Here is a 27,243-nt window from a genome sequence, read left to right on the forward strand (position 1 = left end):
AAGCCCACACATATGTTGATAAAACAGATAACAAAACATTGTGATGGATTTAACAAAACATCACAAGCACTGACAAAGCCCTGTCACTTCCTTGAAGCACATACTAACATTCTGTGAATCATTAAATGAAAATGATACCCATATTTAAATGATACCCATATTTTGTCCTCTGACTGATTTATAATAGAATATGTGCCTCAGTAATTCTAAAACATTTTTAATTATTATTTATTTTCTAAATTACTTTCAAAATTGAAAGTATTTTTGTAATTTTGTAATTCTTTCAAATTAAATTATTCATTTCACTTTCAGTGGTAATATACTAATGTGAAACCATGAAATACATACAATTGTCTTATATTGTTTGGAGATCAAATAGAATGAATCTACTGTCACCACACGGCACTGACTTTGTGAGGTTTATTGTTCAACTGCATGAATTTTTTTCACACATACAGATTGTACATTATGCATTACATATTGTTATTATTTACAACAAACATAATCCCCATGTAAAAAAGACTAGCAGATAAAATTATATTAGACACGGGGGAGTTAAACAACACCCAATAAGTGCTCATGTTGACACGGATCAAACAATAATTTAATTTTTCAGTCCTACAATTTATGGGTAGGAATGTGGTAAACATTAGGAATGTGGTAAACATTAGAATGACCATGAAAACACATTAGTGCTTTAAATAATACCATCTTGACTTTAGTAAAGATAAAATTAACAAAATATGGCAAAGGACGTGTGATTTCCAGATTTAATATTACTACTATTACTACTATTACTACTACTACTACTAATAATAATACTAATAATAATAATAGTCTTCATCATCGTCATCATCATAATTCAGTATGAGGCAGTAATAATTTAACATGTAACACAGACAGGACAGGTGTGCTACTAACATGTTACAGGTGTGTTACATGTGAGGTACGTAAAGAGATAAATACATTTTTCCTTTCAGCCAATCTATCTGGAAATCACAGGTGAATCAACATACTACACACCGGAGATACATGAGAAAATGTTATGTGAACAATAGACATCAAATTAAAATCTAAGCTGAAAACCTTGCTGTAAAAAACAGCCTTCATCTCTACTACATTTTGCATGGATCATTTTCTTTCACACTAAGCACAAACACAAAATTAGTCTCTTATTTCAGAACATAGGACTGACATGGCACAATACTGTGAATTTTCTGTTAAGTTACATGAGCTGTTTGAGGAAGTCTCAATCTATCCTTGGATGAGATCAACCCTGGCTGTTGAATGCAGTATTTGTTCTTCTAAAGGTTCATGTGTGAAAATACTGTTGGGTAAGTGTGTCTGTCTTTCTAAAGAAGACTGACAGTATATTAAGCATCATACCCATCATGATGGCACCATTCCACCAATGGTATTTCCAATCAGTATAGATGATTTAACACTAATGTTACTTTAACAAACCAGAGCATGGTGTATTTAAACATTTTGTATCAACATAATTAAAGACTAATCCACATAAAAAATGAAAACAAAGGAATGGGAAAGAAGCATTCTGGAAAAAAATGCTGTTTTGTCTAATCCATCAACTAGACAGATTAAACATGATGAGTTATGTCACCTGAAAGTGTTGAAATTGTTAATTAAAATAAATGACCTTTTGGATGGAAATACGTGAGTTATTTTCCCAAGAGCCCACAATGTATGTGATTGTCATTTATTGCAGCTGCAGTTGAAGGAGATAGCATCCTATTCTTCACATGACATTCATGGGCAAAATGTAAAATGTATAAATTAAAGGCAGATTCCACACAAACACACAAAAAAGTATTATTTGAAAACGGTATTGCAACAGAAAAAGATTATGAAGAAAAATTATCTCAGGTCTTTTTGTTATTACTGAATATGTAGATTTGCATGGAATATAAAAATGAAAACAATGAAATATGATTTGGTCTGTTTCTTTCATAACTACAGAGCTGAAGAAACACAATTGATTGCATATTCTCACTGAACACAGTGAACAGGTGCAACTCAGACAGCCATAATTACTCATCTAAAGTGAAGGCATTGTTGACTGTACTGGGTCCTGGTCATTTTAAACTATAAGAGTTTTTTATAAAGAAAGTTTGGCATTGCTAATTGTGGCCCTATAGTGTAACTGAACATTACATCAGATCATTATCTAATAATTACTTGGCCTGGACCACACCATTATTTAGACAGAACCTGATGAATGAAAATGTTGTCTGCTTGTATTGCCTCATATTCAGCCCTGTGCATTTACACGCACAAGAAATGAAACTAGAAATGATAATTTTCAGAAGTATACGAAAACTGACTCAAGACTGAGAAACATAACTCGTTATCACCAGAGGGACAAAGCAGAAAAAATTGTGACTGTGAAACGTGAATGTGAGCAATAAAGAAGAATAGAGTGACCTTAACAAAAGGTGATGTGATGGGGTGAGTGATGGGGTGAGTGATGGGGTGATGTGATGGGGGTGATGTGATGGGGGTGATGTGATGGGGGTGATGTGATGGGGTGGCATGTCGGGTGAACACACTGCACCGCAGCACAGTCTATGTCTGGCTGTGGTACATGTGGATGGAGCCTATCATCAGTCAGGGTGAAACATGCAGTGCACCAATCACGAGGTTTTAGGTCCACGGGTTACCGACGCCTATGCTACCATTCTAGGAGAATGGAAGGAAGCTTCATTCTCTGCATGGGGAAAGCAGGAAGAGGTGTTTCTCTCTGGGAGGGGGGCGGGGCAGAGGCAGAGATGGAGGCGGTTTTAGACCGAGTGCTCATTGTGGTAGGGGAACGGGTTGCGGGGAGTGGGCGGGGCGGCATTAGGCTGGAAGGTGTACATGGGTGTGTTGGTATGGGGCTGGGGGTATGGGTGCTGGGGCAAGAAGGTCACAGGGGGGTAGGCGGAGGGAGGCCGGAGCTGGGGGCAATGTTGCTGGCTGTCTGGCAGCTGGAAGGTCACACGGTCAGCTGGATCTGGCAACTCCGTGAAACGCCCCCCGGGGTTCTGCGGACACAAGAGAATTAATACAACACAGGCAGAAAGCAGCGGTGCGAAGTCACATTACAGCTGAGTGCGACATGCATACTCCTAAAAAGCTCCTTTATAAACAAGAACTGTTTCCTCAGAACGGCTGCAGACACTAATGAGCAAATTCGGTGTACAAACTGTTACAGCCCCCAGTGGCGATCACACTTCCTCTATACACTAGTACGGCACTAATAACTAGAATGAGTTGCTCTTTAATTCACTACCTTACTGGTGTGTGGTCACAGAAAGTCTCCAACGTGTGACAAATTTTTAAATTTTAATCTTCACAACATTGTAATTGGATTTTCAGTGTTAATGAAATCTGAATATAAAATCCGTAGCTCAAGTATATTGAATGAAAGCTGCATATATTAAAATGTAATATACCCAGGTTTCCTCTCAATGTGTTCAGGTATTATTCAGCATTCCAAGATTTTCTCTTAATGTAATTGAGGATTCATTAATGTTTCTGTAACACAGCAGATCACACAGCATATTACTGAATCTGAGATTAACATTTGCAGCAGTCAGAGCAGATGAACTTTCCTTCAAACAACAACCATAAAATAACAGTAAAAATCGGACATGAACATAAAGAATATGAATCTAAGAGAAACTCTAATCAAGGGGAATGCAGTAAGTCTGGAAATGGTAACGATGGCTTAGGCAGGGCCCCCTGAGCCCCCTAACATCGACTATAACCACGAGTCCCGATCAGAGAGCAGGCATACAAGCAGAATATTCTAGATCAACTTTCACAGTTCCTCTGGGTTGCCGCTAAGTCCTTGTCACTTCCTAATCACTCATTTAGGAAAGCGTGAGTGTTCACACATGCAGAAGACGTGTAGACCCGCCGTATGTACAAATCCCCACAGGATCAAGTTAACATTCCAATCGGAATAAACAACCCTGGCACAAACAGTTACAGTACAGCATATTATAGCAATCTAGAAATCAATTGCTGCCGGTTTTAAAAGGTCAAAACAAAGTGTGTATTTTTGCAGGTGTCCTGCGCAAGGCGGGCTGCCTGCAGACATTTGGACTAGGTTGGGAGGCGTGAACTGTGAAGCGTGTGAAATGGTGGGTGAATGGCAAGTATCACTCCACTTGGGAATCATGAGCCAGCATGCAAATAGTCCCCGCCTTCATATTCCCCGAACATCCACCTTCCTCCGCCTTCATATTCCCCGAACATCCACCTTCCTCCGCCTTCATATTCCCCGAACATCCACCTTCCTCCGCCTTCATATTCCCCGAACATCCACCTTCCTCCGCCTTCATATTCCCCGAACATCCACCTTCCTCCGCCTTCATATTCCCCGAACATCCACCTTCCTCCGCCTTCATATTCCCCGAACATCCACCTTCATCCGCCTTCATATTCCCCGAACATCCACCTTCCTCCGCCTTCATATTCCCCGAACATCCACCTTCCTCCGCCTTCATATTCCCCGAACATCCACCTTCATCTGCCTTCATATCATTTCCACTGCGTCCCACTACAGGCTGTAGACTAAAAATAAATTAGTGTTTACCGGTCCTTTCGAAAGGCCCAGTAATCCAGGTCCTTGTATTGTTTTAGCATTACCAAGGTCCTGGAGTTAATTTGTTTCAGGTTAAAAGCATTGTGGACTTACCCACAAACTAATGAGGCCAGCTGGAGATAGAGTACTGGTGACCTTCTATGTACTTTTAGAGTCGTTCGGAGAGAAATGAATTTTAAGTGCTCTCTTTCACTAATGCGGCTGCTCTATTAGTCTTTGGTAGACACGCTTCAAATCTTGGCCATGATCCACATTCCATAGTTTGATCTCTTGTCTTTTATCAGAACAGAGCGTAAAGCCAACTACAATGACTGACTGTAGAGGAAAGTGTAGAAGAAAAATAATGAGAGAGAAAGAGAGAGAAAGAAAGAAAGAAAGAGAGCGAGAGAGAGATATGTACATGCTTGCCACAGAGAGAGGGAAGAGATGCCATGAGTGATGTGACAGATTATATTAGCTCATATTGCTTTGTGCAGTACAGTTTATGTACTATCTATAATATATGTGTATAGAGTATGTGTGTGTGTGTGTGTGTGTGTGTGTGTGTGTATGGATGTGTATATATACAGTGTACGCATACATGTTACTCTGTACAGTGTGTATATACTGTATCAACAGCATATACTGTTTACTGCTCTGTTCTTCATCTGTGTTTGATGAAAGAGAGAAAGAGAGAGAGAGACAGAGAGGAAGAGAGAGAGAAAGAGAGAGAGAGAAAGAGAGAGAGAAACGGAGAGAGAGAGAGAGAGAGAGGGGGGGGGGTCTTTTCCATGCAAAAATACCCCTCAAATGATGTTTCAGTTGCAAGTCATAAAAACCACAGCATTGTGACATACACTGTCACCTAAATTACCCTACACAAATTCTCACAGTGTGTTACCTTGTCAGAAGGAGGAATATGCAAGCCCTGGAAGACATTTTTAACATTTCTTTTAGCCTTTGATCATATTGTATTATATACAAAATGTTAACTTTAAATAATAAGACAGGGATTGTATAATGTGAATAAAATATTGCCATTACATTCTATGTAGTCAAAAGACTAAAGAATAAACAGAAGAGAAAAATGTTTTGTTAATTAGTAGTGTCCACTGGTTTAGGAAAAAGCATTTTTAAAAATGCAATTAATTAGTGATACTTAGAGCGATGCATGTAGAGAAATGAAAAGGGCTTTTCAAGTGAGGCACCTTCGATAAACAGAATTATGGCTCAACGTGTTTCTTGTTCTCTCGTTTATAAAGGGTGTTCATGAGCAGCCTGAGGGAAATCAAAGAGGATAAAAAGATGTGAAGCTTTTGTATTAGCATTGGCTAATGCGCATGACAGCAACACTGAGGAAATTACACTCCATTTATAAAATGCTTTGTGTAGGCTCTGGGCAGTGTGTCTGAGGAAGACACATCTGAGAATCAATCACAAGCCAAAAATATATTCACTCTCACACACACACACACACACACACACACACACACACACACACACACACACACTCACTCACTCACATGTACAGCTGCAATATTTGATAAGTCTTATTTTCTTAAACAGTGTATGCAGTGACATGGATGCCGGTGTAGGTGTGTAGGTGATGTGCTGTTCTGACGCTGCCCGCTGCATCACTGGAGCAGAATACGGAGAGGGAGACTCACACAGCCCTGCCACCGCACTCACTACTAATCTAAATGGAAATCGCTCGCCAAGCAAGAAGCCTTTTTTGCAACACTTTAAGAGTAGGGACTGATAGGCTACCTTTGGGGAATATAACCCAAATAAGCTTCTTTTATCTCCACTGACAATGTAATGACTCCCTCATTGCAGGTGAGGTGCTGTCCCTGAGTTTGCAGACCCATTATGCCTCAGTTTAAAGGCGGTTTTGACCCTCTGGCCTCTCAAGAGGGTTTGCATAGAGTGATTACAAACCCAATTGAAAAAGAGGCTGGAAGAAGAAAGCAGTATCTAATGAACCGAGCAGTTACTTATGTTCCCAGTTCACAACAGGAAGATCCTGAGTGTCTCTTTTTTCTGTGCTTCTGGGATTATATAAAATAACATTTTTTAAAATTATGATATAACCTATAATTATGATCACTGTTGTACAAATGTTCTGTCAACTTGAAAGCACAAAGCGTAATGGGACACAAGCCACCGGAGTGGGTTTCCCAGAAACATTGTAAAACACAGATGATTGGGTGAACATGCTGCCCCTGCTGGTGGCTACAGGCTGTAGCATCTTACATTCAGAAGTAACTGAAAAGTAAAAAAAAAAATTACATATAGCTTTCTCCTGCTCAGGATAAACATTATAAACCTTATAATGGAGTAATGCTACACAAGAGTCCCTTAAGAGTACACAGGATTCATGGAACTTGTCCAGTGCTCATTTAATAATAATAATAATAATCTTTATTTGTATAGCACCTTTCATACATACATGTAACTCAAAGTGCTTTTAACCTTATTGCTGCTTTGATTTTTATAACATAGTGATTTTTTACTGCATGATTGACCTTATATTTATGTCTACAGTTCTCTGTATCTGACTCATTTAGGCTTTGTGCAACGTTTGTAGTCTGTGTCGAGGTATTCTTGCTTTCACCCATATTGAACGTGTAATGGCCCCACTGCCTTACCCATCCCTCCCAGGACTGACTATTACCCTGAACATGTGTGTTTTTCTCTGTGATTAAAGGATATCTTAACACTACCGTGATTTTGGGAAATGTGGCTAAAAGTGTTTTAGCAAAAATTATAGACAAGCCAGAAACACAAATCTTTTGTTGTGGGTCTAGGAAAGTTTGTATGTAAAGTTTCAGTGGGCATGTGGTCCAGACAGGAGCCCGTGAAGGGTTGGAGGCCCTTAACCCACTGACCTCTGGCTCCAATCACTGGAACATGTTCACACTGAAGCACATTCATTTCACACTGGAACACATTTACACGGGAGAACATTCCTTTCACACTAGAACACGTTTACACCGGAGAACATTCATTTTCTCATAAAACCATTCCTTTAAAGACCTACTGTTAAAACCTTATATATCTTATTATAGGGACATTAGAATTGCTGATTCTTACCACAAACCCTGATTTGTTGCTTATAGTTTAACATAAAGGTGAATGACTTATATAGGTATAAAGAATTTTTGGGGAAAGTCATAAAAATATAAGTGAGAAATGACTGCATGGGTCATTTCCACAGGCATTATGAAAGTTTTGAAAACTGGGGGGGGGGGGGGGGGGTGCTGCAGAGGCATTTTCTTAAACTACTGCAGTGAGACTGATATGTTACAGACAACATGTCAAATCATAACCTTTACATTCTTACAGCAGCGGAAAACAAAGGGAAGACACTCCCTGGTTATTGTTGACGCTGCAGGCAGGTGGGGAGAGTGCAGTTGGTGTGAAGTTCTGCAAACTAAGACTTCTTTAGCCTTAGAAATTATTTACAACTCCTAACATTTAACCTTTGGATCTCAGAATATTGCTGCCCACACCCTCGTGAAAACCCCAACCCACCCCTCCACCACCCACCTGACCCTTGTTAACCCCCACACCACCACTCCACCACCCACCCCACTCTGTATCAGTTACAACTTACATTCTCCATTCTGCTGTGATACTCTATGGTTTTCTATGATGATACATTGTAATTGGCAAATTATTTAGCTTTACACTTGCTACATTAACTTACTAAGAACAGTTCAGTAGTTTAAAATATTTCGGAAGCCAATGCAGTGCAAAATCATTTATCCTTGTAAACATGCACTTCCTGAAAGATGTTAACACCCCAGTGTCACACCCAGCCAGGACTCGCACACCAATCACGTTCCCATTCCACTTCCTCCGCTCACAATCACCAGTTCACTGATCATTAATCACACCTGTTTCTCATTTCAAACCACCTATTTAAACACCACAGGCGCCCAAGACCTGTGCTTCACCTTGATGGTCTGAGGTGCCTTTTACACCTCAATCGTCCTTCTGCAACGTCACACTTAGTTTGTTATATACAACTAAAACTTTATTTATTCAATTGAATGGTGCACATTTAATATAAGCGGCTTATTAACATGTGGGAGGTTGCACAGGACCAAAACTCCTTACTCTAATACTCCCTGTACACCCTGTACTTGTTAAACGTCTCTTCCACACAGAGTGCCTCCTGATTCTCCAGATTATTAAGTTGCTCATGTGACGGGCAGGTGTGAGCAACAAAAAGGAAGCGATCACGCCAAGTCTCAGGGAAAAAGGATGGTTTAATATAAAGTGTGCAAGCCTAAAACCCGTGCAATAGATCCAAATTAAGGATATAATGACCAGCGGTCAACTGGTACAAAGACAAGACATATATAGACAGACAAACGACCATCAGGTGGGAACGGATCACGGGCTCCGCCCACCTGAGGGGCGTACACGACGTCACAAAACAACAACAACACAGCCGCTGTGGACGGAGGCGACCGGTAGGGGGCCGCCTCACCGTGACAAGCTCATCAATGTTCCATTAATCTTGTGTCCTATTTAAGCTCAGTGTATCTTTGTCCTGAAGCCTTACACCTTCACATATATTTGCAATTTGGCTTTTTTTTTTGCTTTTCAATTGGGGATTTGTGCCATGCCACAGTATAGGAAGATTATAAATGGTATTTGACTCTTCACTAATCAGGGTTATGTGTCGTTGCAGATTCTGCTTGCTTTGAGTGCAGTATTTGACAGAATATATCACACTATCCTATTAGACAGATCAAACTTCATTGGGTCATAGGAAAAGCCCTTTTTTGATTCAGATCCTACCTAACTGACTGTTTTGTGTATGGAATTTTTAATGTATTCATCCTGAAAAAGTAAAATATGGAATCACTCAAGGTTTTGTGTTTGACTGTGTGCTTGACGTGTTATTTGTCTGTAGTGTTATTTGTAAATGTGGATTTAGTTTTGACTGTTATGCCAATCATAACTGGACGTCAGCTAACTGAAAAAAAACAACTTCAGAGTAATACGATCGAGGACCATGTAAAAGAGCATACATGTCAACAGACAAAACGCACAACCTTCTTCTTGTTTGTAGAAGCTGAAAAACCTTCCATCACAGTCTTGACTGTGACCCACTGGTGCACATATAGGTAATAGGTCAAATATTGCAAAGTTAAGGTGAAAACTCAGTTGAGATCTTTCTTATCACTACTGTCATGCTCTGCTAACTGGATGTTCTTGTAAGGCTCTGAAAAAGCCAGACGGGCAGAATTTGTCCTTATAGGACCAAAATGCGTGGTACTTTATACATAGTATTAGCTGCACCTCAAATTCAACACCGATCACAAAATTCTGTTACTCACATGCTGAGCTATACATTGGTTTTGTTCCTTGGGGTTTGTGGGCATAGAGCGTTATGGTAACCAGAGACAACTCGCTGCTAGTTTCACACAGGTTTGTTGACAGTGGAACAGAGGGGTCCTGATGTCTCAGGGAGACATGATACCCTCTGGTTCTCACTTTGTAGCTAAGCTCTTATGGCTAGTTGTGCCAGTTCTGACTCTCCTAATGCACTCCATGTCCGGCGCATTCCTAACAGCTGACCTTGGAGGAGAATTCCTGCTTGCCTGTCTTCAGACCACAAAGTCCACCCCGTGGAGCCTCCAGAACTGAACTGCTCTGCTGATGAGATTAAAGTCTGTGTTTAGGTGTCAAGAACATTTTAGAGAAGAGTCCATGACCACCATCACCCACTCTCCACCACCATCCACTCACTACCACCATCTTCTCACAACCACCATCCACCATCCACCATCATCCACTCTCCACCATCAACTCCCCACCACCTTCCACTCTGTTCCACCACCATCTCTCCATCATCTTGCACTATGCTTGCTTGTTTACAGTGTAGATTCTGACAAGAACCACTGAATAGAAACACTGAAGTTACAGCAAGTTAAACCTAAAATCAAGCAGCTTTATTTATTGGGTGATGTTAATTTGTCAGCCAGGGTCCACCCCAGGAGGATTGGTCTTGGGTTCTCTCATGGGTTCCTCCCTATGCTCTCATTAAGCTTCTTCTTGCTGTTGTTGGTGTATTTCATATTAGTTACTTGGACCTGGGTTCTCTGTCTACATCATTACTGTAGAGCTACACAAAGACAGTTGAATAGGACTGAATGAATCTGCCTTTTCAGCTCCTGATTTGTGTTTTTTATTGTTACGTCTTTGTTGCAGTCTTCCCATTTATTTAAGTTTCTGCTTTAGTGTCCAGAATCTTTAACTTACATATGGACATAAAGTGGGGCCGTCCCACAAGGCTGACACTGTTAATACAAAGCCAATATGTTTATCCTATATTTTAGTCAGATTAGTTTTTTCATTATGTTCCCACATGTATTAAGCCCTTGTCACACTTACCTCTGTCATAGACACAAGGTGGATAGGATGGTCTTCATGAAACAATCGCAACTAAAATCCTGTCCCCGATCTTCTGCCCTCATTGATGCTCTTTAAACGCAGTTCACTATGGTAATACCTTTGGTCTGCATCACGTAACTATGGTAATGGCTTTAGTCTGCATTATAGGCCCTTTCCTCTTTAGTGGCTGGCTCCATCTCTGAAAGCCCAGTCCTCATGGAAGTCTCTTCTGCATGTCTGGGGAGAAGTTGCTGATACTTGGCCTGACTGGTAAAGGCACAAGGACACAATTTGGCTCTTCAGTCTCAGATTTAGTTCAGTCTCAAGATTCAGTTCAGTCTGTAACCCTCGTCTGTAATGACTCCTTACTTCTCATTAGCATAGTAATCTCACTTTGCTGTGTGCTATGAAATACTAGAATGCACAGACATCAACTAGTCGGGCAAAAAAGGAAACTCTCATTTTCTATGACACTCTCATTTGATTGGATGGTGAGACTTGTCTTGACTTTAATTTATTTTAATATCAAATTCAGTTTAGATCTGGTCTTCGCTATTGCCTCCAAAACATGAAATGACACACACGCATACACGCACGCACGCACGCACGCACGCACGCACGCACGCACGCACGCACGCACGCACACACACACACACACACACACACACAATGTGTGAGATATGAGACATAAAAACAACATGATATGTTACTATGACTGATATTTTTTTATATATACAATCTTTTTGTTTAAAAACAATAGTATCATTATAATTGCTATTGATAATTAAATTTTTTTTCCATCAGTGATATTTGTTTGTAACTTGCAGATGTCGGCAAAGAACACTTTCATTCTCTAATGAGTGACTGATATGCTAATGTAAGTCATTATGCTAATGGGGGTCACATGGCTGAAGCCACATTTCTACTTTAATACTTTTTAACGGCAGAGAGGCAATCATCTCTTTAAAAGGCCAAAGTTGATCTTGAATGTTATTACAAATGAAATTGAATCTCATTAATCTTAATAAATACTAATGAAAAATATAAACATTTTAAATTGTATTTCAAAGCCAACATAATTGCACCATCTAGTCGTTCAGACAGAATATGTATTAGATAAGCAAGCCTCCGTATGAGCTATCACTGAGACTCTGGTCTATGGTCATGATATTCACTAAAATCAGTTCCAAAGAAATCATTTACTCAGATTATGAATTATTTTTTTCTTTTCTTTTCTAATTACTAAAGCAAGTTTAAACTACAGAGGTGCGTGTGATCACTGCTCAGTGTCAGGTTAGGTGCGTGAACACTAGTTATGAATATTAATGCTGTCCATGATAATGACACATTATGACAGTCAGTCATAATACTAGAGATCATTAATTCATTCCTATTCATACCTTTGGTTAGGAATGAAAGGAGTACTAGCTATTTATTTATTATTAGCCCAAAAGAAGGTGTTGCAAGCATACTTTATGAGTGTGCTTTAGGAGTGTGCATTAATGAATGTGCTTTAATGAGTGTGCTTTATGAGTGTGCTTTAGGAGTGTGCATTAATGAATGTGCTTTAATGAGTGTGCTTTAGGAGCGTGCTTTAGGAGTGTGCTTTAATGAGTGTGCTTTAGGAGTGTGCTTTAATGAGTATGCTTTAGTAGTATGCTTTAATGAGTGTGCTTTAATGAGTGTGCTTTAGGAGTGTGCTTTAATGAGTGAGTTTTAGGAGTGTGCTTTAATGAGTGAGTTTTAGGAGTGTGCTTTAATGAGTGTACTTTAGGAGTGTGCTTTAATGAGTGTACTTTAGGAGTGTGCTTTAATGAGTGTACTTTAGGAGTGTGCTTTAATGAGCATGGCTGAGCTCCTCCTGGTGCCATGACAAATACATAAAAAGCACAATAATATACTAAATCAACTTAAATATCAATAGGATTGCACCTCGGTGTGTGTGTGTGTGTGTGTGTGTGTGTGTGTGTGTGTGTGTGTGTGGCACAGGCACCACTGTCTTGCTGACTCATTTGTGTCGCTAATTCAAAGTGGGGCGTGATCTATTCCAGTTAATCTGCTGTCTGTTTGTCATCTCCGACTGTGGGTGGAGCCTGGCACGGATCCTGGACAGGATTCTGGACAATCAGGACTTTAGAGGAAGGACCCTGCAAGAGCAAGTGTGTGACTTGTCTTCTCACATGGCTTTGTGCAGGTGACTTAACCCTTCAGAAACTGCCATGCCATTTAGTTTAAATGGTGACCTCACGGAGTGGCTTCTTTCGTACTCCTGTTATCCAGGAGAACAAGGAAATTTCCAATCAAAGGACAAATCTCCCATGGACAGTCTTGGGTTATTATCTAACTGATTACATAAAAGTCAAAGAAGAAGAAGAAAACTAAATAATAGAATTTGTTTGCACTACGAGAGGAGTTGAAAGTAATTAATAATGCGTTGAGCAGACAGCAGATACAAGTTCTGTTTTCTATCTGTAATACACCAAGATTTGCAATCATTGTAATGCACCAAGGGCACCAAATCGGCAGTGTTTACATGCATACAAACAATCACAAAAAACAAATAAAAATCCGTGTTGGATGTTTACATTAATTCAAGACTTTAATCCTCTTATGCTTTTCCTTCTGAAGATATTAGTCTTAGACCGACTACTTTTATATTGAAAAACACAATGTACATTCTGAGGTCAGTCAGGTCTATATACAGCACAGCACATTGAACAACAGCTTAATGCCTTTATGTCGACATGAACACATGCTCATTAACATGTCCATGCTGTTGTCTGGCCATTGCAGAATATTTTTTTTGCTTTTGAAGAATGTTAGCTTATGCTTTAAATATAAAACTAAAGGTTTAGATATATGATTCTACCATGCTCCCCTGTGAAGGTGCCTCGGACATGTCCCCCCACATAATGTACCCCCTCACACAAGAACCCTCAGTCAAACCTGAGACAACACACAGCGAAAAGTTCCTGTGCAGGCAGAGTGGCGATGGAAGCTATTCACTGGAGATCAGCTGACCACCATACACACATGCAGAGAGCCAGAAGACACTCAGATGCTACACACAAGCTACACGCACTTGTTTAGAGGTGGTTCTACAATCTGCCTTTCTGCATGGTGGTTCAGCATTATAGTGAGACGTGCACTGAGGAAAGAGTTGATCCGCAGCATCAGAGGTGATTCGCCCTCACATCACCGCAGTTCAGTGAGGTCCCAGCTGCTGATCGTTTGTTTTTTATTCGACTATGCTCAAGTGCTGCCTTTCATTTCAGATCTTTTCCCAAGCAAGTCATCATTATCGGAACCTTGATCCGACCCCGGTAGTCTCGGCCGGCGCGGCGGTGGGCAGAGTAACATAGGGAGTTGGGAGGGAGGAGCATGAATCACACAAGAACAAAAGCTCATGGTTAAAGGAAGATGCGGTGGCAGGCCAGGGCTGAGTGAGAGAGAGTGAGGTGGAGGGAAGCCAGGCAAAGCAAAGAGAGGGTGTGAAACAGTGTGTGTACCTTCAGAGCCAGAGTCATAGAGGGGAGGCCTACAGTGGCATGCGTTAGTGTAAGCTAGGCTGGATGGTTGCGTACTCGACAAGATCCCCTCCAGTGTGCACAGAGCTCCGGGGCCTGGGGGAGGAAGCCAGTGTTGCGGTATCCAGTTCTGCGTACTGGACATCACAGTCCTCGTGGCCAGAGTTCTGGAGACGAGAGAGGCGGAGAGGCGTGTGAGTGGTGAAGTTCAGAGAGTGGAAGAGAGAGAGAGAGAAGGGAGAGAGACACCGAAGGAACAGAAGAGACAGAGAAGAGAAAGTGTACATGATCAAAAAGGGAAAAAATGGACATGCAGAGAAAACGTGAGAAACATAAGGATACTTGAGAGAAATGGAAAGAGGGGAAGAAAGATGGAGGGAGATAAAGACCACAGGAAGAGAGGGAGAGAAGGTGAAAGAAAAAAGGTAAAGAGAGACAGACAGATAGAGAAAAAGAAAAGGAGATGGAGAAAGAGAGAGAGACAAAGACAAAGAGAGACAGACAGACAGATGGAGAAATAGAGACAGAAAGATAGAGAGAGATGGAGAAAGAGCGAGACATAATGAGACAGAGAGAGAGACAGTGTCAGGTGAAAGAAGGTGGAGCTCTTGCACCAGACCCACTCTCCTGACTCATTATCTCACACACTGTTCTCAGGTCAAACTGTTACTGAAGTCTCCAGCCATGATGTCCGCATACATAACCACCACCAGGGAGTGGGCAGAGACAGAGAGTGATGCCCTGTGCATTTCATAATGCACACTCAGCTCAGCTCAAGTTCTTCTCCCCATTTCCATCACTTTATGACATGGTCACTTAACACATCGTTCACAACGATCACGCCAGGAGACTGGAAGCAAGGGATGTGTATACATGCAAGAGAAACATAAACCAATGAACAGACGGGAACGTAAACACAGGAGGTTAAAATCATTAGCCTTCCTCAAGCCACACAGAAACACAGTAAGAATATCATTACTAGTCAAGCCAGTACTGCGGAGTCCTCTGGGCAATAAGCTGCTACTGTAACCACTGTTTGAAGGAGCAGACAAGAGGTCTGAGTAACACCAAGTTTGTATGACACAGATGTGTCGATCAGAGGAACCAGATGAGAAGTGAAATCACCAGAGTCTGACACTTGCTCAATGTGTGGGTGCTAATAACCAGTCAATAGCTCGTCAATCATTATTGCTGAAGGCATGATGCTAATTGCCATCAGATATTATCACAGAGTTCCTTCTAAACAAATGTATTAGTCAAGCAATCAGTTCTAATGACATTTTTATCAAGTAAAAGTAGAACAACATTTTTTCGTTAGAAACTTTTTAATTTAATATTTTAAAACGATTCAGTGATCTATAGTGTCAATAACTAAATGAAATTAAGGAATTCATTATGTGGAATGATGTGATTTAGACAATGATTTAAATGACAGCAGTTTTTGCTGTGGCACTCAGTGGCTGTAAGTTTGGTCTACATCATCAGGCATACTTGAGCACCGACTAAAAGTCCAAACTAAAAGTTTCAGTCGCAGACTGGTCTTAGTTTATCCAACACGGGTAGTAATTCCAAATGAAGGTAATCTGACCTAACTGACCTAATCTGACCTCTGACCTAATCTGACCTAAATATTCCTATCACAAAGTAGCCCCGACCCCTGACCCCTGACCCCTCCTTTGGGCGTGTGTAGGTGCGGTCTGCAGTCATTTATTGTCCATATATGTACTTCCTTTGGGTGTGGTTCAATGTGTGCACATTCATGCTGTCTCATCTTGTTAATGTTATGTTGTGTATTTTAAGATATATATATATATATGCATGTGTGTGCTGTAAATGTTGCTTGTCTTTGTTGAGTCTTCTAACATGTAATGTCTAACAACTGTGTTAAGTGTGAAAAGTGCTAACAGCGCAGCATTTCTAGCTAAATAAAGCCAGTTGAATGTATACTTGTCTCAACGTCCTGCTTCCCACATTACAATTTCTTTAAAGACTACAAACAATCTAGATATATTAAAAATGCAATATACACAATTACATGCAGAAATGAAAATATTTAAAACCCCAACTTGACATATAACAAACACAAACAAACAAACTTTGTTTGTTATATAAAAAGTAAAAAAAAAGAATCTGCAAACATCAGAAAATAAGTTGAAACAAACAAGCAAGAAACATTCTCAAATCCTCAAACCAACCATTTTTGAAGTCCTGGGTGATTACCCCATCAATGATTCAGGATGCTCACTAAAAAACCCTGCTGGTTAAGACCATTTTTTTTCCAAGTCCAGTTATCATCAAAGGCTCTATAAATGACCAAAGAGCACTTTCCACATATGAAGAGTGCCTTATGATTTTACCTTTCTAGTTTTTACTAGATTGTTTCTTTGGAACTAATGGGGCCTTTGGTGGGCTTCCTCAGGTTCTCTGCAGCACTAAATGTTCAAACTGTGAACATAAAACCAGCTCATTTTAAACAAAGAAAAAGTGAGAGTGTCTGCTCCGGGTGTCTAAGGTATCTTACGTTGACTGAATATTGTACGCTCAAACAAAGGCCCTTCATCTGCACAGGGGATCTGAGCACCCTCATATGGAGTTGTGTCTCTTGGGTCTGGTTCACTCACTGTAATTTCTGCCATACATCTGTCAAATATCTCTCTCCAGTGCTGCACTGAATCACAGCCATGTTTTTATTGACATGATCAGTTCACTTTTAGCCCCATTCTACTTCCAAATGTGTCTCGGTTTCTAGAAAGACGCACAACTTCGTGGTCAGTCACTCGAACGGCCATCACTGCTCGATCCATGAAGCATTTTGAAAAATGGCATGAAAAGTCTCGTATCTTTTGTGATTGAACTGTTCTTTTCAATTTCAGTTAAGCCTCCCCCTTGCATATCACACGTCGCACCGAAGGCAGATGGAAGTGGAGATTGATGGTGCAGCAGCGGCACAGACTCAGGGCTCTCCAAACAGCAAGATACCGCCCTCTTCTGCAGGTGACCCTACGCACGCTCTCTCCTGCACACAACTTCACGCTTGCTCTCTCCGGGAACACCAAATGATTCTTGTGCAAGAGGGAATCGTCTTCCTGTGGTGTGACACTGGGAAGAGGAGAAGCTCGCTGCAAAGTCACCACTGCCCTTGTTTTAAGCTTCAGAAGACACCGATCACTCGGAAGCCACCGTTCTGTCATTGTAAAGCAAAAGGCGAAAATGGCTTGGTGTGCAGTCTCCCCGCCTGTCTCCGGAGACACTTTTTAATGAGGTACAACAGTGGGACAGGGCTGGTGACAGACGCCAGCGAGCAAGGAATCTGAACTAATCTATGCAGTCACACCACAGGACGCACTGACGGCAGCACAGGGAGTGGAGGTCTTTGCAGGGATTTGGCGCTGATTGCCTGGATCCAGGGTTGAATTGCCATTTTTCCCCCAAAAAGCTCAAACCCTCGCCCACCCACACACACACTATCAGAGCTCCCACCCCTCCAAAAACACCCACTGCCTCTGAACATTTCTGCCCTTTTCTACTACACAAGTGGAATCTGGTGAACACAATGCGTGTGCTTGTCGAACTAATTAGAGTCCCGTCAGCTTTAGAGCGTGGCCACGTCCCTTTGGGAGAGTAAACTTAGGCTCAGCTCGCCTCCTGCAGTAGTCATTAGCTCTTTTCATTAGCAGTGTGGCCCAGCCCTCTCTCATAATAGATGTTTTTACTTCAGCACTATGAGGGAGGAAATGTGATGTGGTTTTCTGTTTTCTGTAGATGTGGACATACGCCCCACATCCCATTTGCACTGAGTATAGCGTGCCGTCACCAACCACATAAAAGTTCAGCGTCACTCTCAAAAACACAAAAAATTTAATCAAACATCAAATTGAGATGTTTCAGTGCACATAATCCAACATTCTTTAAAGTTAAATCATCTTGCAAGATATCATGAAGCCTCTTCAGCCTAGCAGGATGTGCTATTAAAGGATCCCACAGCTATAAGGTGCTGAGGTGGGACGGAATTCGTAGTAATGAGACATTTGGTGAGGTGTGTGTGTGTGTGTGCGTGTGTGTGTGTGTGTGTGTGTGTGTGTGTGTGTGCGTGTGTGTGTGCGTGTGTGAGAGAGAGAGATGCCTCCGGTCTGAAAGAGGACAGTAGGCTCTGCTCTCTGCCTGGGAAAGGTGCGTAGGGTTCTCCTGCTACAGTAGGAGCACAGAAAGTCAGAGTCAGCACTCTCTTCCCCAGACGCATTACGCCGGCCTGCGGACGTGTGTGAGCTGCTGCTCAGAAAGATACATTGGCCTGCTTCACATTTATCTTGGGAGGCAGTGCACGCTTCTCTTCAGGCGTCCAGATTTGGTGCCGTAGGGTAGGGGACACTCAGACAGCAGCAGGTGGAAGCTAGCGACAACTAACACTGGTGAAATAATTGGCCCAGAGGCAAACAAAAAACAAAACACAAACCTGATGGATGCATGTGTGTGTGTGTGTGTGTGTGTGTGTGTGTGTGTGTGTGTGTGTGTGTGTGTGTGTGTGTGTGTGTGTGTGTGTGTGTGTGTGTGTGCGTGTGCACGTGCATGTAGTATACTGCAGTGAACAGAACCCTGCTGTTCTGCAGTAAAGATAGCTCCCTTTAACCCAAATCGGCACACATAAAGCCCCACAGCAGATGGAGAGTCTGAGTCTGCCATATTCCCCCCGTGTGCTGCGCTCAGAAACAGCACACACACACGAGGAATACACACCACACACAGAGCACACGGTGCACACACCGACATTCTCCAGCATGGTAGAAAGACACTCTTAGGACTTGTCTCTGTTGCCTCGTCCTGAATTTTGCACATGTTTGTCCTTGTAAATCAACAGGATTCTCAGTGGCTTTTTGTTTTGACTCGATGTGCCCTAAAGGGTCTTAATGTTTCTGGAGAGTGTCAGTATATGCTGGTGCATCCTGGGAGTTGGAGTTTAGAATGGTAAGGCATGCAACACAGAGCGCTTGTGGGATTAGTAAATTATGGTGCAATATTTAAAAGGAAAATCTCAGAAACTTACCACAGCTCCTAGCATTGGGAGTCTTTGTTTTAGTATTATTTGAGTTGAATATGTGGTCAAGGCTTATTTATACCTGCATTTATGAATTTATTTTCTTCTGCTGTGAGAACTACATCTTACATTTAATTTGTGAAATAACTACGAGCTGCATACTCCTTGTCAAATCATAAGAGAATGCACTTTTTTCCATGAAATCTGTAATTCGAGGTACTCTACAACATCACACCATCACAAGTCAAGCTTTCAAATGTGACATTTTCAAACTGCAGAAATGTCCAAAAATAACATCCATAAGAAATGGTCGAAGTGCTGACAAGATGCCAAGAGTGGAGTTTCTGACTGGCAGGAGTTTGTTACTTTTGGCAAAGCACGCACCTAAGAGCAGACGTGTGAAGGGCCCGCTATATCCTGCAGGACACGTCTGCCCTCATCTCGCTCGCAGTACAATTCAATTTACAGAGCTGCGGGGTAATTTCTGGGGTAATTAAGCTGGTCTTGGAAAGTGATATTGAAGATAAGGAAGTTGGGGCAAGGGGATTAACTGAGGTGTGCTCCATGGCAGCAGTGGAGAGTCCTGTCACCGGGAGGAAGACCACGGAACAGTGAGAAGCTGACGCTAGCATAAATGAGGTGAAATGAAGCAGCCCGTCTGTCAACACTCGGAGTATGACACACGTGTGCTCATGCACCTTGCTGATAGGATTAGCCCATGTATGAGGTGCGATTCCGTCCTGACCAGCACGCTGAACCTCTCACGGGGACGAACGTGCCCCAGCCTCCTGGACTTCTCATCTCTCCCCACCTGAGACAAGGCATGCTAAAAATATGGAAAATACATCTCCCCAGCTTCCTTGGCCAGCTCCCCAGGTTCCTTGAAGCTGGTCTTCAGACATTGTGGTAGACCTTCGCATGCTTGTCATTCTCCAGAGGAGGTGTTCTTTCTCTGTCGGACTTCCATCGCTCTGAGATTTAAAGGCGGGAGCAGAGACGGAGCGTGGAGAGGAAGAGAGAGGGGAAGTGGGGGATGGGGGGTGTTGGGGGGGGGGGGGGTTGCATTCTACTCACCTGCTTATCGGTGAAGGCAGTGGATTCAGACTGCGCCATATCATAGTATGTGGGTTGCAGAGAGAGTTTCTGCATCTCGTCTTCCTTACCCAGATGAACCACCTATGAAAACATATGGGCAAACCAGTCACAAAACAAATAACAAATTAGATGCCAAGACACAAGGGGCTTTGAGATGATAGCTTCTCAGAATGGAGCAGCATGAGAAAATAGTCCTCCACTGTCATCCCAGCAGTCTGCAAACGGATCACATTAAATCCTTCATCCATTCTGATGGAACAGAGCCCTGCTTGGAATGACTGACAGAGTTTTAACTGCAGTAGACTGACTGATACTCCATCTTACGAGGCGGTTGTAGCTGTATCACAGGCTGAACGGGCTGGGTGAAGCCAACACTGTATTAAATCCAGATTTCAGCTTCCCAGACACATTTTGTTTTAAAAGTTTTTAAAAGCAGATGCCTCATGTTGTTTTGGGTTTTTTCTTGTTTTAAAATGTACCCCAAGAAGCCCAGGGGCATTATTAATAAATTACACAATCCCACCGAAAAACAGACATGTTCTCGCGTTTACCTACAGACTTCTATGGACACCAAAAGAAAGGCCTCATTTGGCATTTTTACTTCATCTAAGTACATTTTATACCACAGGAGTAAACCACAGACACAGAAGAAAAGTCTGTCCCGTCAACTCGTGTACCCTTTCTCCTGGTTTCCTGCACAACGGTGTTGTTAGTTCAGGAACAGAGCCACCTCACTGCCACTTCTGTCCTCAAATACAGAGCTTGATTTTACCCCTGTAAAGGTGATTCTCTATCTAAAGCTCTTTCAAATATTGCCAATTTTTGTGGAAAGTTCAGCAAACAAATAAGAAAGAGGACAGAGAGGACACAAGAAAACAATCAAACCAAGGCAAATACGATAGAACCCTAAACCTCCTCGTTTTTATTCTACGCGAGAAAGGAGGGGAATGCCAGCCAATCGTGTGTGTGCTTACATGCCTGTTTGGCTCAGAGCGCTTCGATCGTCTCGCAGCATTACGTCATCCCGCGCTGTCCTGATGGAACAATGGCCCAGGGGCACTTTGAAGGGCTTGGTGTGACCGAAATGAAATGCTCAAATGTGGTATAATCCAGTAGCAAATGCAACCTTATTGAGTGGTGATTTTTCACTTTCACTCTCTGGCTGTGGCACATTTCAGAAGGATATCTATTCACTGTAAAAGAGGACTTTAACTTTGCAGCCGGCTTCTTGAGACAGTGGGAAGAATTCAATCTAAAGGGAGAAGAAAAGGCTTTACCACCTCTTTGTTATGGCAGCCAAGTATTTTGTTTTGTGTTATCTCTTCCCTCGGGTAATGCTGAAAGGCCTGTGTTTGGGAGGGAATGGTGTATGGACTCTCGGTGCCTTCATTTCCGGCGAACGGAACAGCTCTCAGGAGACACTGTCAATCAAGCTTAAAACGATGTTTCACCTGTGCATGCGGCAGCTTAGCGCACGAGCCCGTTAAAGTAGCACGCGTGCCTGTTAAAGTATATTGATCCATGCGAAGACTGACGCATCTGCATTTGTCTCAGCCTGCCAGACGAACGCCCCACAATGCGATCCGTCAAATCGCCGCAGGATTTCAGGAGAGAGGCCTCGGAGACGCGTTGGGCTGTTGCCTTTGATTCATTCATCTTTAATGTCCATAGGACCAGCTCTACCGAAGTGCCATCTCGTGCAGCTCAGGGGGCTACAGAGCAAACGGCCACAGTCTTTTTGGATTAAAAGGATGCTTTCGTAACCCTCTGCCTGTCGATAATTCATCAGGCCAGAGGGTAAATGCGGCCGCGTGGTAAATGGAGTATTTGAATGTGGCAAAATGTCCCACGAGTGGTTATGAATCAAGTCCAGGAATCATGAAGGCAATCATTAAATCAGGCTTGAAAACAGAAAACAGACTTTCATTTGATAAACAAACAGACTGAACCGGGGTGCTGGAATAAAAGGATCAGCAAAGAATCTAGTAACTCCTAGACAACCAGTATCTCCTAGACAACCAGTATCTCCTAGACAACCAGTAACTCCTAGACAACCAGTATCTCCTAGACAACCAGTAACTCCTAGACAACCAGGGGTTTGGTGATGTCCAGAGATATGCCAAAACTCTGTTGAAGCCTGGATGAAGGAACTGGAAACACACTACTGAATAAATGAATTAAATATATGCTATAAGTCAAAACTTTGGAGTTTGTTTTATTGTCTCACACTATAGAAAAACAGTGAAAGTCTCAAAACAATGAAATATGTGAAGAGGGATCTCTGGCCGCTCTTTTTCTGACCATCCTTCACCCTTATTAATAGTTAATATTAATAATATTTTAATAATTAATTTATATTAATATTACATAATAATATACTATTATATAATAATAAAATTATTATTTATAATCTATCTATCTATCTATCTATCTATCTATCTATCTATCTATCTATCTATCTATCTATCTATCTATCTATCTGGTAATGACAAGGCTGGAGAGAGGAACCAGTGTGAGTTGTGAGTAGATCTTCATAGAGATGAAATGCTGCATGTGGTTAGTAGCTGAGAGACGTGTGAGCAGGACACTGGCCACCAGTGATACTGCGGCCTCTGTCGGGCCCACTTCATAAAGAGCAGCCAGGCAGCCGCGCTTGATCAGCTCCGCCTCACAGGAGTAAGTGGCCCGTGTCAGTTAGACCTTCCAACTGGGTTAGTCCAGACACAGTGACACGTGTGTCTGCACGCCTGCACGTGACATCTTTCCTCCACAAACCGTCATCCTCAGTAAAGCCGAGTGCTGGGTTCACCAAATGTTTAAAAGACATGAGAGGAGATTTAGCTAAGATATCTCAGCTACAAACACACACACACACACACACACACACACACACACACACACACACACACACACACACACACACACACACACACACACATAGGTCAGACATCTGAGTCAGCATCTGAGACTGCCAGCAATGTCACATTTTCAGATCAGGAACACAGTAGTGTGTGTGCGCATGTGTGTGTGTGTGTGTGTGGGACTGAGGCACAACAAAAAAACACATAACAGAATTTCCAACAAATTAAAGTCTCCCAGTGTCTCTCCCTCTCTCTGGTCCAACCACAGACAGAAATTGTTCTTTCATTTTGGGCCAGAGGTGCATGTGCTTCCAGATTATAAAAGCAGGATGGCTCTTATCTGCCCCAACACTGCCCTGTTTTATCTGGGACCAAGAAGTACATTGCATGGTGGTCTTCAGAGTGTACATGTCCACTTTACAAGGGGTGACAACGGGTCACTCATGCCAAGAGCTGGACCTTTGTCACCAGAGGGGCCTTTAACAGACAGATCTTTAACAAACACCTTTAACAGACAGACCTTTTACAAACACCTTTAACTGATAGGTCCATAACAAACACATGTAACTGACAGATTTCTAATAAACACCTTTAATGGCTAGGACTTTAACAAACACCTTTAATGGGTAGGTCTTCAGTGATTAAGGCTATAAGTAGGTATTTAGTGGGTAAGCCTTCAGTAGATAATCCAATAATGTCTTTAGTAGGTCTTTAATGGGTAGGCCCTCAGTGGGAAAGTCTTTATTGCATGGGTCTTTAGCGGGTAGGCCCTCAGTGGGAAGGTCTTTATTGCATTTTTTGTGGGTAGGCCCTCAGTGGGAAGGTCTTTAGTGGGTGGGTCTTTAGTGGGTAGGCCCTCAGTGGGAAGGTCTTTAGTGGGTGGGTCTTTAGTGGGTAGGCCCACAACGTCAAGCTACCAAGCCCACAAACCTCATAGATTATTATAAACCTCAGTCACTAAAACTCAGCTGCTTCCCCCGCACACTTGTGTATTCTCCTCTCAGCCCACAGCCTGGGCAACAAGCTGCTTCCTGTTCTGTAACACACACCATGATTTGTGCTTTATTACAGCGCTGATGGAAATGGGCCATCAGTACAGTTTAAACTTAAGGAATTAATGGAATAGGTGAAGTGTTGCAGTAGTGGTCAAGTGCTGTACAATCACATGCACCCCCATCGCCTACGAACACCTGGGTTTGTTGGTGTTCTTTACTAGTATACACAAACCTTTACTAGTATACGCAAACCTCTGTTCTTTTCATTGATTTCTATTGTTTTATTTGGTCTGAACAGAGGTTTTGCCAACACAAAGAAGCACGTAAAGAATGAAGGAATGTCAAATCACCGTGCACAACATTTACAGGTCTGACAAGGGTTCATCTTGTTCAGCCTCAGTGTTAATGCAATAACCATGGTCAGATCTATCTAGTTTCAGCTCTGGTCTGTTCCATGAAATGAACACTGCACGTTCACTGTTCCATGATACTCACTGCACGTCCCACTATTAGGAGTGTGTGTGTGTGTGTGTGTGTGTGTGTGTGTATGACCTAGCTCTTCATCTGAAAGCATGACCGGGGGAGAGCAAGCCATCCTACCTGGATGTCATCTGACGTCAGGCCTCCTTTTATGTCGCCGGCCTTCTTCTTGTGTGGAGGGGGGGACGGCTTGTGAGTCGGGGGGAGGTCTGTCCTGTTGGAGGGAGAGAGCAAGGGGGAGACACAGTGACACCCAGCACCTGGAGCGAGCTATGCTCTCAACACCAGCCTCAGCCCTGTGGGAGAGAGACATAACGAGGAGTCCTGCTCGTTTCTGCCTCTCCCGCTCTGAGTTCCGCTGAGGTTTGCGAGACGTTACCCTGTACAGCTTCATTCTGGTCGAGCAGGGTCGACCCCGCACTACCGCTGTCTATCACTGGACACAGAGAAAAGGATAATGAGGAGAGATTGGAAGGAGAGGAAGAGGAAGAGTGAGTAAGGGAAGATTGTTGGTTTATTTATTTGTGTGATTATTTCTTGTTAAAATATTAATTTGTTGCCTGGATTTTATACAGTTTTTCTTTGTAGTGCTTTGTCAGGCCAAATGGCCTGATCACAATCATGCCAATAAAGCTATGAACTGACATAAATGAAATGAGAAAGAGAGAGAAAGTGTGAGGAAGAGAGGGAGGAGAAAGGAAAGAGAGAGAGAGAGAGAGAGAGAGAGAGAGAGAGTGGCTGACAAATGGATGGTCTTAGCACATTTCAGATTTTTAGAAGTTACAAGAAATCTTGCTTTGTGTCCTCAGAATGTGAGGAAACAGAATGTTTACATGGCGCCCTTGGTTCAGGTGATCACCCCACAGCACTGTACCCAGCGGGGAACCAGGACATGAAGCTCCCTCAGCAGAGCAGTGGGAGAACTCTGCAGCTTTGAAACCCACTAACCCTCGTTTCATTTTTAGCTCACATATTCAGCTGCTCCTGGAGGTCTCGAAAAAAACCAGTTCAGGTGTGTTAGTTTCCGATGGGAACGAATCAGAACAGCAGAACTGCAGGAGTGGAGCCGGTCATCATCACTTTAGGGAGCGACGGGACTTACAAAACATCCAATTTTCCCGAACAACTGGGAAAGTTTTTTTCCCTTCACTACTTATTAGAGCTCTGATATAGCATAATTAAGATGTCACACAGAAGGAGTGAGTCATTCTTTTTTTTATTTTTCATTTAATATTCTGCATTTTTATGGAATTTCATAAGACTCAAAATCCCTATTAAATGTGAGTTCTTCAAAACAGATGTGAAATTATTGAGAGGAAGAAAGCCACACAGTAAAATTTTTACGTACAATACACACACACACACACACACACACACACACACACACACACACACACACACACACACACACACACACACACACGTGCAGACACACGCAATGTCAGCCTCAGCATTTGGATTACTTGAGAACGAACCAAATAATTCCATGTGACAGGTGAGCAGAAGGGAAGTTGCTGTGTAATTGCCACAAAGAGAAAATGGCCTCTCTCAACCATGTTACCAGTCAGATGTCATCCAGCACTACTTGACAAGATAGCAGATCAAAGATAATGAAACTGAGCGAGTGAGAGGGAAGGAGAAAAGAAAAATAGAGCAAGAGAAGGGCAGAAAGGTAGGAAGAGGAAGAAAGTGGGAAGAATAAGAGAGAAGCAGAAAGAGAAACAGAAAAAGAGCAGGATGAAAGAGACAGGGAGAGCAAACGCCTGTGAGCCTGCGATGTACTGAACCTTTATGACAGAGGCACCTACACACACACAACTCACACGTGACCTTACTCAACAGTGTGACCTTTTAGCAAGTGTAAGCAGGCTGTTCAGAGAGAGAGTGAGAGGTGGGGGGAGGAGGATGGATATAGCGAGAAAAAGAGAGGAAAGAGTAAGGGAGAGAAAGAGAGGAGTGAGGAAAAGAGAGAGAAAGAGGGAGAGAGAGAGAGAAGGAGGGAAGGAGATAGAAGGAGGGAGAGAGAGAGCAGTTTCATGCATGAGTGGCCCTCTTAACTCTTTTAGAACTTACTTCCACTCCATAACACCTTGTTGCAGACATAATGAACAGCCTTGTCCATGGTGTGGCACAGCAGAAGCCACACACACACACAAACACAAGCACAAGCACACACACAATACACACACACGCACACACACACACACACACACATGCACGCATGCACACACACACGCGCGCGCACACACGCACA

At 42.4% G+C, this 27,243-nt stretch overlaps 1 protein-coding gene across 1 annotated transcript in view; it reads right to left on the bottom strand.

Annotated features, from left to right (window-relative positions):
* Positions 1–406: 406 nt before the first annotated feature.
* The window catches only part of nectin1b (nectin cell adhesion molecule 1b), a 172,903-nt gene continuing 146,066 nt past the window's right edge, over positions 407–27,243 (bottom strand). The window contains exons 7-9 of the mRNA XM_076994203.1: positions 25,110–25,203; positions 20,633–20,734; positions 407–3,041 (exon numbers count right to left, since the gene is read on the bottom strand). Of these exons, the coding sequence (XP_076850318.1) occupies positions 2,799–3,041; positions 20,633–20,734; positions 25,110–25,203 (439 nt within the window). The 3' untranslated portion in view covers positions 407–2,798. The remainder of the gene's footprint in view (positions 3,042–20,632; positions 20,735–25,109; positions 25,204–27,243) is intronic.

The sequence above is a fragment of the Brachyhypopomus gauderio genome, chromosome 2 (assembly GCF_052324685.1).
Source record: "Brachyhypopomus gauderio isolate BG-103 chromosome 2, BGAUD_0.2, whole genome shotgun sequence".
NCBI lineage: Eukaryota > Metazoa > Chordata > Actinopteri > Gymnotiformes > Hypopomidae > Brachyhypopomus > Brachyhypopomus gauderio.